Source organism: Fringilla coelebs, assembly GCF_963513975.1.
Source record: "Fringilla coelebs genome assembly, chromosome: 22".
NCBI classification, from domain to species: Eukaryota; Metazoa; Chordata; class Aves; order Passeriformes; family Fringillidae; genus Fringilla; species Fringilla coelebs.
This window is the reverse complement of record NC_140048.1, coordinates 3,465,431-3,480,190: the sequence shown is the minus strand read 5'-3', so window position 1 is coordinate 3,480,190 and position 14,760 is coordinate 3,465,431. Positions and strand designations below refer to the sequence as shown.

The window sequence follows — 14,760 nt, the reverse complement described above, 5'->3', positions numbered from 1 at the left end:
TCCTGTCTTGCCCTGGGAATTGTAGAACAATTCATATCCTGTTTTAATCCAAAGCATGAGCAAATCCCTCATCTCTGCCACTCACAACAGTAAATAATTGTCACATACTGGCTTTTCCCAAACCTGGACAAAGAACCTCTGCCACAAGGAGGAAAGTGTGTGTATATACATAGATATGGATTATATAGATATCAGTGTATCCCAGTCTGTCCCCACAGGTGCACCTGGGGCAGGGTTAGGGACAATTTACTCTGACTTTCCTTGGGCTGGGCAGGATGGAGCAAGGTGAGCAGCTGCACCCAGAGCTCACACACCCACAGCCTGCTCAGGGTGGCTGCAATTCCTGAGGCTCTCCCCGAGGTTCCCATCCCTCCCAGTCACTGCTGCAGCCCTGTCCCCAGGATTTTGCAGAGGCAAATGTGAAAGCAGAAAAGGCTGAGCAGGAGCAACCCCTGCTGCAGGAGAGGGTAACTGAGAACCTCAGCAGGTCTCCCCCTCCCAGGCTCCAGAGCTCACACGAACATCTCCAGCTTCAGGAAAGGTTTGTGCTGGGCCAGAACTGGGAGCCAGCAGCCAAATCCCGGGGTGTTCCCTGGGGGATCCCAGCCTTTCCCAGCCCATGTCCCACAGGAGCTCCTGCAGGCCCTGGGTGAGCTCTGGCCAGGTGCAGGAGTCAGGGTGGGACACAGGTCGTGGTACAAAAGCAAACTGGAGCACATTAATTAATCCCTGTTAATGCCAACAGCCCCCCCTGGCAGAGGGTCACACAGGGCAGTTCCCAGAGCCAGGGGCAGGAAGAGCCCAGCAGATCTTTCTGTGCTTCCCCAGGACTGGGTTTGGTGCAGCCCCAGCCTGCAGCAGGCAGGGAACCCAAAGCTGTGCCAGGTCCCTCTGCCCACCAAGGAGGGGACACTGGGGAAGGGTCACAGGTGACAGAGGGACCAGGGAGGAGCTTTTGGGTCAGCAGGGATGGCAGGAACCAGGCACCCCAGCACAGCCCCTCTGCCCAGGGTTACCCAGGAGCCCCCAGGCACAGCTGGGCAGACCCTCCTCCCCTGGACACAGCTGCATGTGCTGGATGCTGGAGCACCAAACCCAGCACCTTGGGAGGGCAGCAGAGTAACACAAGGCCAAAGAGCAGAGGGACATCACAGCCCCTTCCAAACGTTTCTGGCTGTGGGACAAAACACAAACCCCAAGGAACCCTGCAAGGAAGAAAAGAGAAACAAGGAGGACACGATCACACAAACATCTTCCTGGGATTTTTTTTTGGTTGTTTTTATTGTTTTAGTATTTTTTTTTTTCTTTTCTTTTTTTCCATTTTTTAGTATGGAGGCTCAAGTATCAGATGTAGATTCAATTTAAGCTTTACAAAAAAAACAAAAAATCAAAACAAAAACCCTTTTTGCATTCCATAAAAATTGACAGAAAAGCGCCTTGGAACCAGGCTATAGAAGAGCAGAACTTTCAGCAGGTCTCGAAATCACCATCTCCTGCACATCTGGGTTACTCAGTATTGTACAACCCCCAGGAACACCCTCTCTTCCCTCCCTCCCTCCAGCCAGCCCCTGTGCCCAGCCCCCAAACATACGTGGAATAGATTATTTTTCTTCTTTTTTTTTTTTTTTTAAGTTTTTCCAGTTCTTCCTCTTTCACACACCACAGTATTTAATAAATTTTTGTTTTACATTTTTTACACAAATGTAACAAAAGGCAGGAGGGGTGAGGGAGGAAAAGACAAACAATGATCTGTGGTGATGCATATAAATGGGGGAGGGTGGGAAAGGGGGGAGGAGAAAAAAAAATAATACATGGACTTCTACAGGAACATAGCCTAAGTCTCAATAGTAAAATGTGGTGCAAAGTAGGCCTCAGAGACTGAAAAAAGTTTGTACAGCTTTATTCATGGAGAGAGGATGGCGCTGCATGGAGAGTATTGGATGCAAATCGTGACGTGACCAACAGAAAAGGGCGGGATGATTCTCTACTAAAGGAATCTAACGAGTGCATGGCATGGCTGGTTAGCACTGACAGGACTTTAACTTTGCTGCTTCCTCTTCAAAGCCTCCACCAGGTCGTTTTTAAGAGCTTCTTGTTTTGATTTGTCTGCAAAAGTCTGCACAGACCTGTGGGGAAGAAGGAAAGGGGGGTCAGAGGCAGGGAAGGGCTGGGAGCAGTCCTGGGAGTCAGGAGGAAGGAGGAGCCCCTGAGGCCAGGCTCAGCTCTGCCCGCTGGAGCCCGGGAAGCAGAAGTGACTCAGTGAGAACACAAAGCAAAACTCACTCTGGCAAGGAAGGCACCAAAGGCTCCCCCAGCAGCTCCGCTCAGCCCCGGGGAGAGCCCCAAGGTTTCTGTCACAGCCTGCAGAAGCCCAGCGTCCCACAGCCAGAGGGTTACAGCTCCTGCTGCCCCCAGGTCCAGAGAAAACCCAGCCCCAGGCAGGGAAGGGCCAGGCTGGGGAGCTCTGACCCTTCTGTTCAGCCAGGGTCACCTTGGAACCCCCACCAGCCTTTGCAGTGCTGGGAAAAGCAGCTGGAGGTTCTGCTCTCAGATTTGCCTTTTTTTGTACCTTCCCTAAGGAATGAGTGATCAAAGCAGCTGAAGAACAGAGACACTGTCACAAGGTTATTGCAGGGATTCCCTTTGCCTGAATGTACAGAGGAAAAGCTCCACCTTTCAGGAATCACCTGGGATCACTGCCCTGGGAGATGCCTGTGGAGGAACCTCTGATTTCAGTAAGACAATAAGAAATTTCCACTTTTAAAAAGGCCTCTCTTAAATAAATTGATAGAATAGGTTCTATCCAGGACCAAACTCTTCCATAGTGGCTACCATAGAGAAGTGGTAGGATCCAGCTGGGTAGGATTTCTCCCCACCTAAACCACATTTCACAGCCTTCACAGCACCTGGGACAGTGGAAGATTTCCCTGCCCATGGCAGGGGCTTGGAACTGGATGAGCTTTAAGGGCCCTTCCAAGCCAAAGCAGTCTGGGATTCTGTGATTCAGAGCAACCTCATTTTCCCTGGTTGCTGTCTCCTGTAAACAAGGCTCCTCTTTGTGGTGGTGATTTTCCAACCCTTTTTGTAACAGTATTTCCACTCTCTTGTCTCTGGAGACTTCTGCTGCTTTAATAAAAACATATACATTTACATTTGCATTTGTCACAGGCTGAAGAAGTGGTTCTTGGCCACTATCAACAAATAGTGAGTTTCCCCCTTCGTCAGCTGAACGTGTTTGAAACAACATCTGTAACTGGTTAGGAAGGGGAGTGGAAGGTTAAGGAGGCTCAGGGTTAGTCACTGCCCTGACACTCAGAGCTCCAGAGCAAACGAGCACAGCACCAGATCCCTCTGGAGGCTGTGCAGAGCACGAGCAGGGGGAGCCTGGCCGTGTCTGAGTGAGCTTGAGCAGGACTGTGTCTCAAGCTCCACGAAGCTCAAACTCCAGCAGGCTCACAGGAAGGTGTGTGGGTGAGCACACCTTTACTCTGAAGTCATGGGAAGAACCAGAATGATTTTTTTCCAAACTGTGACACTCCCAAGATTTCATTCTGCAGGGAGTACACTGGGATTACAGGGGATTTCTTCATGAAGTGGTGTAGCACAGGTGTAAAGAACCGCTGGAGCCCAAGGGACAGAGTCCTGGGGCTGCTGGATTGAATCAGCCCAATCCCACAGCACTCCAGGACAGGACCACGTGCTCCTTTCCTGCTCCCAAGCCAGAGTGCAAAGTGGTGAATCCTGCCCCAGTTCCGAGCGTGAGGATTCCAGGAGGGAGGAGAGAACTGAAAACAAGAACCCCAGACTGAGCCAGAGCCAGGTGGCTGGGCTGGCTGCTCCCTGCAGGATTAGGGGTTAGTTCTTCCCGTTACCATGCAGGGGCTGGGTGGTGAGTCCTGGTTTAGTGCTGGCTCACACCTCACAGGCAGCAGGGATACCTGGATTGGTTTAGTTATCAGGCTGGATGTAGATCTGGCGCTGGGTCAACACTTGAGAAAGTTCCCTCTGCAACTGCTTATACTTTTGGTTGTCAGGAATAGCATCGATAGATCTACAGAGAGCAGTGGGAAACCAGGGAGCAAACAGGGAAAAGAACAGTCAGAAGAACTTGGTAACACAGAGCTGGGGCTCTGGGAACTTCCAGGGAGGAGAAGGGGACACACACAGGTGAGGAGGAGCAGGGACAGGCTCGGGGTGGTTCCATCACAGGCTGCACACAGGACTCAGACTGAGGGATGGGGGGAGACAGCAGAGATCCAACCACAACGGCTCAAGGCAACACTCACAAGAGAAAGGCTCTATTACAGATTCCCTCTGAGGTTAATTAAAGCTTCCTGGCTAAACCCTGCTCAGCACAAAGGAAACTGAGGCTGTTCTGACCTGGGCTTGGGGCAGAAGCCAGAACCCCTCCCACAGGTCCTGCTGCTCCCTCTGCCCATACAGCAGCACCAATATTTAATTAACACCATTTCTCTCTCTTACACATCTCAGTGTGTGAGGGAAGAGCAGAGCATTTATTTGTGCCCTTTGGTTATTCTACATTACCACACTGTGCTGGGAGGTCTCTCTCTACTTTAAAATGAAGTTATTTGGCATCACAGTGATTTCCTCTGTGAGCATAAGAATTACCAGCTTGGGATTTCCATGTCCAATTCCTGTCCAGGAATGAGCAGGGGCTGAACAGCACAGCACAGTTTCCCTACAGAAAGGCACAGGGAATTTAATCTCTTCTCATACACTGTATTTTGATCAGTGGTGTTGAGAGAAAGACAGAATTTAAAACAAAGTCTAAACACCACAAACCACTCATGTAATGACTTAATTCTGGGACTATTTTTAAGGACAGTTGAAAGAGAAGACAGAATCTAAGGACTGTGAAGAATAAAACTAATGAAAAATAATCCAAAAATACAAGTGTTAGTTGGGCTGTTTTGCTCCTGGTGAGGGAACAAGGGATTAAAACATTGCTTCAGATTTCTGCAGCAGAAGAGTTCCCTGAAACCCACACAACAAAAATTGTCCCATAGCACAGGGAAGGGGAAAACCAAGCAGCTGGAGGCTGGGGTGGCACTGCAGGGATGCAAAGGGCCCCCCAGGCACTGCAGGTCCCTTACCTCAGCCCATTAACGATGTCCTTTGTCTTCCCAAAATAAATCTCATTCAGTGTACTTCTGATTTTGTTTTCCATGTCCTGGAAAAGAAAGCAGCACAGCAGCTCTTCAGTCCCCCCAGCTGTCTGCAGGGATGCTCTCTCTGAGCACAGCCCCTGCAGCACTGCCAGCACTCAGACCCCACAAACCCCTGGGCCCAGCCCCTGCTCCCAGCCCAGCCCTGGGGCTTTGTCACTGCCACATTTTCTGAAAAATCCCTTCACCAGGACTTCTTCTCCTGGGAAGCTGAGAAGCCTCAGAGAAAAATGAAAATAACAATTATCTGATTGCTTCTCCTGTGTTTTGCTGCTTTGGAATGTGGCTGGAGATTGTTTATCCAACAGGTCATTGTTTGATTGGTTTCATGTGAATTGTTTTGACTCAATGACCAATCACAGCAGCTGTGTCAGGACTCTGGAAGCAGTCACGAGTTTTCATTATCATTCCTTGTAACCTTCTGTCTGTATCCTTTCTCTATTCTTTAGCACATAAAATAATAAATTCTCCTTCTAAGAACATGGAGTCAGATTCTCAATTCCTCCTGAGTCCTGGGGACCCAGCAAACACCACAGGGCTTTGTTCCTGCTCTCCCCTCCCAGCCCATCTCTCCAGGCTCCCTGCACCACGAGAGGGCAGCTTCTCTCCAGCTCTGCAGAGGAGGAAAATGCACCACCCCAACCTTCCCGTGCAGCTCCCTGGCCCGGGAGGGGCTCCAAGAGCCCAGCCAGTCCTCCAGGATAACCAAGAGCCCAGAGCTCTGTGCTCAGGAGTGACTTTGAATTCTTGACTTGTTCTTTACACAACAGAGCTCTGAGAGAGATCTTGTAACAAAGCAGTTTTTTTTCCACTGCTTTCACTCAAGCAAACAACTTTAAAAAGGGATCAAAAAAAGAAGTAACTGCCTTTCTTTAATTTCCCAGTTCCCTAAAAAGGCATCAGAGTTAAGAATCTCCTCCTTTCTTGGCTATAACAATGAAAATCTGGAACACCTTCAGTCAGGACAGTGCAGTGAAACAGCAAAGTGGTGCTCCACCTCCTGAGCAGCTCCACTCCTTGTGCTGAGCTTCCAGGACTGCCACAAAACCCAGCACCAAACCCAGTTCCAGGGGTTTCAAAAACACTTGCTACACCCTGAACTTTCAGGGCAAGGGACAGTGCTGTGTAGCAACCTGGCTTGAAATAATTCTCCCCAGAAGTGGCTGCAAAAGCAAATCTGAGGGTGGGAAGTTGTTGCCTGGTGCTCAGGAAGGGAACACCCATTTTCCAGGGAGTCACTGCAGTGCTGAGCAAGAGATGAGAGGCAGAGGGTGGTTTGTACCCACAGACAGCTGGGAGGGATGGAAGGAGCAGCACTGAGCCACCACACACCCAGCAAAATAAGTTGTAAAGACAAATGCAGCAGAATTCTGAGGAATGGGAGCAGCTGTGGGCAGCAGAAGCTGCACTCACCTCTACCAAGCGGCCGATGTTGGCTATGTGTGGGGAGGAGTCACTCACAGTCTCATCCTTCTCCATCTGCAAAGGAAAGCACAGATCCATCCATCACAGGCAACCTGGGGCAGGGCTGGGAGAGGGGGAATCACCAACTCCCCCCATGTGCAAACACAGGAGAATGTGCTGAGAAACCCCCAGCAGTGGCCACAGGCACATGCTGGCAGTGGAGATGTGGGGGAATAAAAAGCCAGGAATGGAAAGAGCCCCTGCTGCAGACAGGCCCCACAAGAGCCACTCCCTGCCCACCACAGAACTGCCAAGTGTCCTTTGCAGGAGAAACCCAGAGCTGGAACAACTCAGGGTGCAGTGACAGCCCCAGTGCAGGGCCTGGACAGGACACAGCTCCTGAGCCAGTGACACCTTCCAGGCCAAGCCCAGCACTGGGAGCTGCAGCTGCAGCACCCCTTGATTCCATCTGGCTGTGCCCATGGAGCACCCACCCCATGGCTGTGTGCTGTGGGGCTCCCAGTGCTGGATCCCCTGGCTCTGGACTGAAGGCACTGCAGACAGTAATTCCTGTTCACACTCAGGTGTTTGTTATTCCTTAGCAGTGAAACAGTCTCACTGCTGTGAGCTCAGCAGCTTTCCATCAGAAGGCACAAAATGGCCAACAAGCTCTTGTTCCAAGGGCTTTTAAGACTAAACTATCCAATGAAGAACTGACACCTGGATTATTTTCCCTTTTAACCCAATAACTGATCGCAAACAGCCCCCAGTGCAGACTTTTCTGCCCAATTACAAAATGCCACCCAAACTCATGGAGAAGAAGGAAGGAGAAGCATGAGAAGAAACCCAGGATGACACCCTGTGCCCTCCATCTTGCTTCCATCCATGACATCCTAAAAATCCCAAACCCTCAATTTCTCACCCAGTGACACACCTGCACTACTCTCTATAATCCATTTCACACTTTTGTGGATTCTGGTCTATCCTGAAGTCTGGGAAACTTCCTCCATGAGTGAGGGTCAGAGTCAGAGCTGCCCTGGGGGTCAGGGCACCCCAGAGCAGACAGAGAAATATTCCTGTGCCCTGGGTTTGCACAGTGTGCTCAGCAAAGTCCATCCCCCAGCTCCTGAGGTGAAAACTGTGGCCAAGACACAGCCAAGTGTCAAACAATGAACATCAGACCCGGGAACCTCAGCAAGGTTTGCTGAGACAGCAAGAAAACAAAACTGGGAGACAAATGCAGTGGGAAGAACAGTCTTCAAAGGGTTTCACTAATCCCACTGAATTCTCTTATCCATCTGCTCCTATCCCTCCCTCAGGGCAGAGTTTAAAAATCTGGGCCAGCTACAGGTTTCTTCTCATAAGCCAAGGCTGGAACAGGCTTGGGGAAGCGTGGAATTTAACTGGAACCCCGAAGGCAAAAGGTAACCTGGGAGAGGGGGAGAAAGAGCAGCAGGACGTTCCATTTTGCCTTCAGACTGTTCCCATGGAATGGAGACACTGCCTGGGGAAGGGGTCCAGCTGCAGTGCAGGGACAGTGCAAACCTGACCTACCCAAACACATCCCCACACCAAGGGGAGTGGAACCATCAGCACACTGCCCCAGCCTGGGGCAGCTGGGAGCTGCCAGAGGGGCAGGTACTGCCCCAGGCTCCCTGCTGTGCCTCCTCCACACCTGGACAGGCCAAGCTCTGCTTAAAAAGCAGAATCTGAAAATAGGTTTTTTTTAAAAAAAAACCAAAAACCTGTATATTATTACATCTCCATAAAAACTGCTGCCAGAAGGAAAACATTTTTATGTGCTCTGGAAGGCCAGATGTTACAAGAGGCTGTTTAATAGAGTGCAGAGTCAAGATCAGCCATGTCCAACAAACAGTTGGGTTTTGTTGAGTTGTTGGGGTTTTTAAAGGTTCCTTCCTGTGGCTGGCACTGCTCAGGCTCAGCAGCAGCACTTCTGCTGCTTCAGGAAGGCTGGGTTTGCTCTGAGGGGAAATTCCCTCTGCAGTTCAGGAGCAGCTCATCCTCCCTCTGGCATTCCCCACTGCCTGCTGGGCCCAGCCCAACCCCAGGGGAGCCCAGGGGGAGCCCAGTCCCTGCTTAGTCCCTGCTCGGTCCCAGCTCAGTCCCAGCCCAGTCCCAGCTCAGTCCCAGCCCAGCCCAGTCCCAGCCCAGTCCCAGCCCAGTCCCAGCCCAGTCCCAGCCCAGTCCCAGCCCAGTCCCCGCTCAGTCCCAGCCCAGTCTCAGCCCAGTCCCAGCTCAGTCCCAGCCCAGTCCATGCTCAGTCCCAGCCCAGTCCCAGCCCAGTCCCAGCTCAGTCCCAGCCCAGTCCATGCTCAGTCCCAGCCCAGTCCCTGCTCAGTCTCAGCCCAGTCCCAGCTCAGTCCCAGCCCAGTCCCAGCCCAGTCCCAGCTCAGTCCCTGCTCAGTCCCAGCCCAGTCCATGCTCAGTCCCAGCCCAGTCCCAGCCCAGTCTCTGCTCAGTCCCAGCCCAGTCCCAGCCCAGTCCCTGCTCAGTCCCTGCTCAGTCCCAGCCCAGTCCCAGCCCAGTCCCTGCTCAGTCCCAGCCCAGTCCCTGCTCAGTCCCAGCCCAGTCTCTGCTCAGTCCCAGCCCAGTCCCTGCTCAGTCCCAGCCCAGTCCCTGCTCAGTCCCAGCCCAGTCCCAGCCCAGTCCCAGCCCAGTCCCAGCCCAGTCCCTGCTCAGTCTCAGCTCTCCTGCAGCAGACCCAGGGCCTGGCTCCCCTCCTGGCTCCCCCAGCCATCTGCTCCAGGCTGACTCACAGGGACACTCACTCACTCACTCACTCACTCACTCACTCACTCACTCACTCACTCACTCACTCACTCACTCACTCACTCCTCTGCTCACTTGGGATGTTTCCTGCATGGAATAAAGCAGCTGCCTGGGCTTTCTGTAAACATTATTTGGAGGAATAATATAAAGAGGGACATTTAAGCTGGATAAACACTTTGTTTCATCGTGAAAATGTCTGAAAACAGCAGCAAAGGAAGAAGGGAACTCATCCTCCATTTTCCTCTGAAAAGCCAACAACAGCCACAGCTGCTCTGGCCACGGAGCAAAGTGAAAATCCCTTTAATGAAACACAAACAGCAATGTGTGCCAAGGGCTCCCAAAGCCACAGGCAGGCTGAAGGCTCCAGGTGGAAAATATGTGGAATTATTTGGATATCAGTAAGGCAAAATTTGGCCTGCCCCTCCAGCACTTATTTCCAACTACAAGCAATAAGTGAAGGTTGTGATCTCTGCAGGGCTTGCAGCTTTGTAGGAAGCAGCTGAGGACTGAGCCCACCCCTCCCCAGAGATTTGCTCTCACCAGTGTAACCCAATTTCCCATTCCCTTTGCCAAACTGTCCAGGCAAAACCGTGGGCAAACCTGGGGGTGCTCACAACCTTCCCCTGCCTCCACTCTCTGCTCCCTTTTCTCACCAATTACAGAACTGAACCACTGCAGCCCTGCCATGGCAGGGACACCTTCCCCTGTCCCAGGCTCTGAGCCCTGTCCAGCCTGGCCTTGGGCACTGCAGGGACCCAGGGGCAGCCCCAGCTGCTGGGGGCAGCCTGAGAGCTGCCAGGGCCTGCCCACCCTCATGATGGAGAAGTGAGGCAGAAATAATGCCCTGGACATCCCTGCTGTCCCTGCACCCAAACACTGCTCAGCTGGTGGCTAAAGAGACTCCAGGACACTGAAACTGCTGAGGGGGAGCTCCAGGATCACAAGAAGATCCCACTGGTGGAAAAACAAAGTTACAACATCTGGAAGTCGGTGGGATGGGCTTTTCCCTGAAAGCTGTCCCTGATGGAAATGGATGAGTGTCCTAATTGCTGAGCACAGGGATTTCCCTGGATGATAATGGAGAATGGCTCTGCTGGGGTTTCACTGATGCCAGGGCAGCTCTTCCTGCAGGCAGGATTGCTCTGTCTGCACAGTCCAGCCTTCATCCAGCTCTGCAAAACCTTCTGCCCTCGTTAGAGAGTGTTCCAAGCTCAAAAATCAACCTCTGTGCTCCTTTCATCCCAAATCTCAGCCCTCAGGAATCAGCCTCCTCCTCATCATCATCCTCAGGAATGGATTGTTTTAGTTCCTCTATTTAGTTCCCTGTGACTTTACATCCTCCCCTTCCCACACCTCCCAATGTAAATAAACTCCAGGTGTAAATAAACACCCACTGCCCCAGGCACACACACAGGGTCTCGGGAAGGCACCTGCTGGTGCTGCCTGCAGGCCCCATCACACAGGGCAGTGCTGACTGTCTGCCAGCACAGGGGAAACCTTCCCATCTCCTTTGCACCAAGTGCAACAGGATCCCCCAGCTGCTCTCAGCTCCAGGAAAGTGCAGCCTAATGAAAGCTCAGAGCGCCAGCGACACGAGCGACTCCAAGGCACACACAGGGCCAGGAGCCCCAAAGCTGCCAGGGAGAAACATCTGCCAAACATCTGGCCTCCATCAGGAGGGCTGGGAGGTACCTGCAGTCCCCAGAGAACGTGCAAGGTAATTGAAAAGCTGCTGGCACGTTTCATTTCCCTGCAAGCCCCGCTCCCTGCGTCCTCTCTGCCTGTGTTCATGTAGAACAACATTTATTCCTAAAGTTCCAGCCAAACCTCCCCTGGGCAAAGGAGAGTCTCTGCCACACAGAGGCACTCTGCAGCCAGGACCTAATGGTGTTCCAGTGTGAAGATGTCACCTCAGCTTTAACTGTCCCAAAGTTTTCAGGCCAGAATTACAATCCTGGATCCTGTGTGCCTGGAGCTGCCTAAGAACTGATCTCACTCTCTCCAGGTGAGCTCATCCCTGCACATGCCTGAAGCAATTATGCATACAGGGAAATTGCACAAAGGAGGGGATGTGACACACACTGGGGTTTGTGTTGCACACTCCTGTGTGTGTATAACCCCCATTCCTCTGCTGGGTCAGGACTGAATCTGAAATTCTGTAACTGAACTGATACAGCCAAAGCCTGAAATGCCAAAATCCACCAGGTCAAGTAAATTAAAATTACACCAAGGGGAGTTTTCAGCTTCCCAAAACAGGCTGAACCCTCTCTGTCTCCCACTTTCCTTTTTCTGTCCACTCACAAATGTAAAACGTTTGTTTCTTCTTAGAAACAGAGACAACTCTTATTGCAGCAGACAAAAAACTGCACTGGGGAAATCAAGGAAAAGGAGTTCAAGGCACTGGAAGAGAGATGTCAAATGCCAGTGCATAAAATGAAACAGATCCAGGCCAGGGATGTGACCTGAGCTGATCTACCCAGGAGGGACCAGCACACAGCCCCAGGGCAGCTGGAGGAGCCATCCAAGAGAATCCCTGGAATGGTTGGGTTGGGAGGATCAAAGCCCATCCAGAGCCACCCCTGCCATGAGCAGGGACACCTTTCACTGCCCCACTGCTCCAAACCCCATCCAGCCTGGCCTTGGACACCCCCAGGGATCCAGGGGCAACAAACACAGGGTCTTGAAGAGAGAGGAAAAAACCCTTCTCAAAAACTGAGTGCAACATTTAGGAACAGCCCAAGTGGGAGCCTTACAGGAAGGAGCCTGGGGATACTCAAGACAGGCAGAGTTTTTCCAAAAGGCCTTGACAAAGGCAACAAACCCCCTGGTTGTGTGGGGTGCAGGGCAACAACCTCACCTGCAGGAAGTGACTGCAGAAAACAGCAATTTCCAGAGGCTCACTGCAGCTCCAGGCTCAGCTGCACCACGTTGCACTCTCTGAGCTGTTCCTCTGGTCAATCCCTCCATCAGCACTCAGCAAATGCCCTGTCTGCAGCCAGGAGGGAATGGCTCTGAGCAGACCTCCCTGAGCAGGCACTGAGGGGCTGCTGGGCCAGCAGGGTGTGAGCAGCACTTCAAAAGCTTCTCTCAAACACAAGGACATCTGCTACTCTCAGCTCAGGATCAAAGGTGGCCAAGGGGCTTAAATGCTGACTTGACCAAAACTGTGTAAATTTACCATGGATGAAGTTTTTTCAAAACATCACTGATACCTGTCAAAGGGAAACTGTGACAGGCTGTTCAAGAGGAAACTAAAACCAACTCTTGGTGGCTCATTTTGCTGCAGGCTGCATAAAAGGCTGATCAAAAAAGGAGAAGTAAAACTTGCAGAGCTTGGGTGAGGTGGCACACTGGATTTAGAGTCAAGTCCAAGCCCTGCACTCAGGAGTTGAGTCCAGCTGCAGGTAAATTTCAGCTGGGGACAAAGAGCTCCTTCCCACCCAGAACAGCTGAAGGCACTGTGGAGGCTGCAGGTAATTGAAAGGTGAAGTTTCTGCAGTCCCAGTTTCCCAGTGCTCAGCAGGATCCTGTCAGAGCCCAGCTGGGATGTGCCCCCAGGTTCCTGTTTGTGCAGGAGCATCCTCACCCAGCACTGCTCTGACACTGCCCCAGGCCCTCTCCCTGCTCCACATCTGCATCCAGGGCTCTGCTGCTGACTGCTGACAGAAGCATCCACATCCCCCTGAAGCTCTGAGAGGGAAAGTCAAACCAAGCAAGGGCCAGCACTCAGGCCAGGGTGCACTGAGGACAGCCCTCCCTGTTTGCCTTGGCCATGGCCAGAGTCAGCCCCTTGGCCTGCACTTCACAGCTTCATTCACAGCAGGAGCAGGGCCTGCGATTAAATATTTGTCCGGGCCACCATAACTCGGTGCAAAAGAGTCAAAAAAAGGCTCAAAACTGTCTCCAGATGCCTTTTTCCTTCACTTGCTTTTCCATCAGCTTCTTCAATGTCAACAACATGGAAAGAAAAATCAGCCAGGCTGGGGCAAGCTGTGCAAGACTGACCCAGTTTCAGTCCCTCTCTGCAATCCCAGATCCTCCTTGGCTTCACCTGGCTCAAACCTGCACAGGACCAGGAGGTTTTGAACAGAGTCTGCATTGTCCTTTGTATGGAAAGCCCCAGCCTGCCCTGGGAAGGCTCATAAAGGAGTTTCAGCTGCTGCCAATCTCTCCAGTCACTCATGACCTTACAATGTGCCTCCTGTCCTGCAGAGTTTATTACTCTGCTCCAGTCACTGACTTGCAGAGCCCAAAGCCAGCCCAGCTCATCAGCAGGGAGCAGAAGCCCCTGGCAGGTGGTGGGGCAGAAGCAGCCCCATCCAAGGCAGCCCAGCTCAGCACATCCTGCCTGTCAGGGACTGCAGCACTGCTGAATCTGCCAGCCTGGCACCTCCCTGCTGAAAAGCAGCTCTCAGGAGGCAGGCAAAGTCATTCATGCTGGCACAAAACCCCCAGATGTTTAGGACAGATTTATCTTATTTTTTTAGGAGATTTTTTAAAATCAATGTTCTGGTACTGCAGGGAGAAAACACTAAAGGAAGACACCATGTAAGTGATGCCCTTAAAAAAATCTTAGTGTCATTGCAAAATACAGGTTTGTTCTCAGTGGTTTAGCTGACTTTTAGAAGAGAGTAAGAAAAGAAGTCATCCTGTATTTTTATAATCCAGTGAGAAAGTGGGCAAATCTTACAGATAAAAAAATCTGCAACACACATGGAAGGATGAAAACTCAGAAATACCAAAAGACACACTGAGACTTACAAGCAAGTCTGAACTCCTGCTGGATGTTTTGTATTTCTAAGTGCAAGCCCCAATGTGTCAGCACAGTCCAAGGGGCTTTCTGGTAATTCCACACTGCATTCACCATTTCACTGAGCTGCAGAGCAGCAGGAGAAGAGCTGTTTATGCAACACCTCACAAAGCCAAGGCTCTGTGCCTGACTGGGCTGCTGGCTGCAGGTGTGAGGACACAGCCTTACCTGTCTGGTGAGGCTCCCCCCCAGGTTCATGGTACCAGAGCCAGTTTTGTTGGTCTGCAGCCACAGCATCACTGTGGAGGTCAGCTTGTAATGGGCAGTGCGGCCACTGGACTTCTCCTGCAAGCGCAAGGGAACAAAGAGGGACAGAGGCAGGAGGTTAAAATCCCTCCTAAACCTCAGTGGGGGCTGGCCTGGCACACCCCACAAGCAACAGGCCAGGTAAGTCTGACCCCACTCACGCAGCACAAGCTCTTACAGACAATTCTAAGTGTGCTCATTCCCCTAATTTTCCAAAGCAAATCTAGTTAGAGCAATTCACTCTCCTAATGCCTCGTTTTTATTGCCTAATTAGTGATATTTATCTGTAGCTCTTTATGTTAAAAAAACCCCCACATCTCGGGA

The 14,760-nt window shown here is 51.6% G+C and overlaps 1 protein-coding gene across 2 annotated transcripts in view; it reads right to left on the bottom strand.

The window, feature by feature from the left end:
- Positions 1-1,261: 1,261 nt before the first annotated feature.
- CAPZB (capping actin protein of muscle Z-line subunit beta) overlaps positions 1,262-14,760 on the bottom strand; it is a 60,144-nt gene continuing 46,645 nt past the window's right edge. Inside the window, exons 6-10 of one of the 2 annotated variants that reach the window (XM_084220013.1) lie at positions 14,359-14,475; positions 6,600-6,665; positions 5,115-5,191; positions 3,939-4,051; positions 1,262-2,126 (exon numbers count right to left, since the gene is read on the bottom strand). In XM_084220013.1, the coding sequence (XP_084076139.1) occupies positions 3,949-4,051; positions 5,115-5,191; positions 6,600-6,665; positions 14,359-14,475 (363 nt within the window). In that variant the 3' untranslated portion in view covers positions 1,262-2,126; positions 3,939-3,948. The remainder of the gene's footprint in view (positions 2,127-3,938; positions 4,052-5,114; positions 5,192-6,599; positions 6,666-14,358; positions 14,476-14,760) is intronic. The other variant, XM_084220014.1, reaches the window with a different exon arrangement.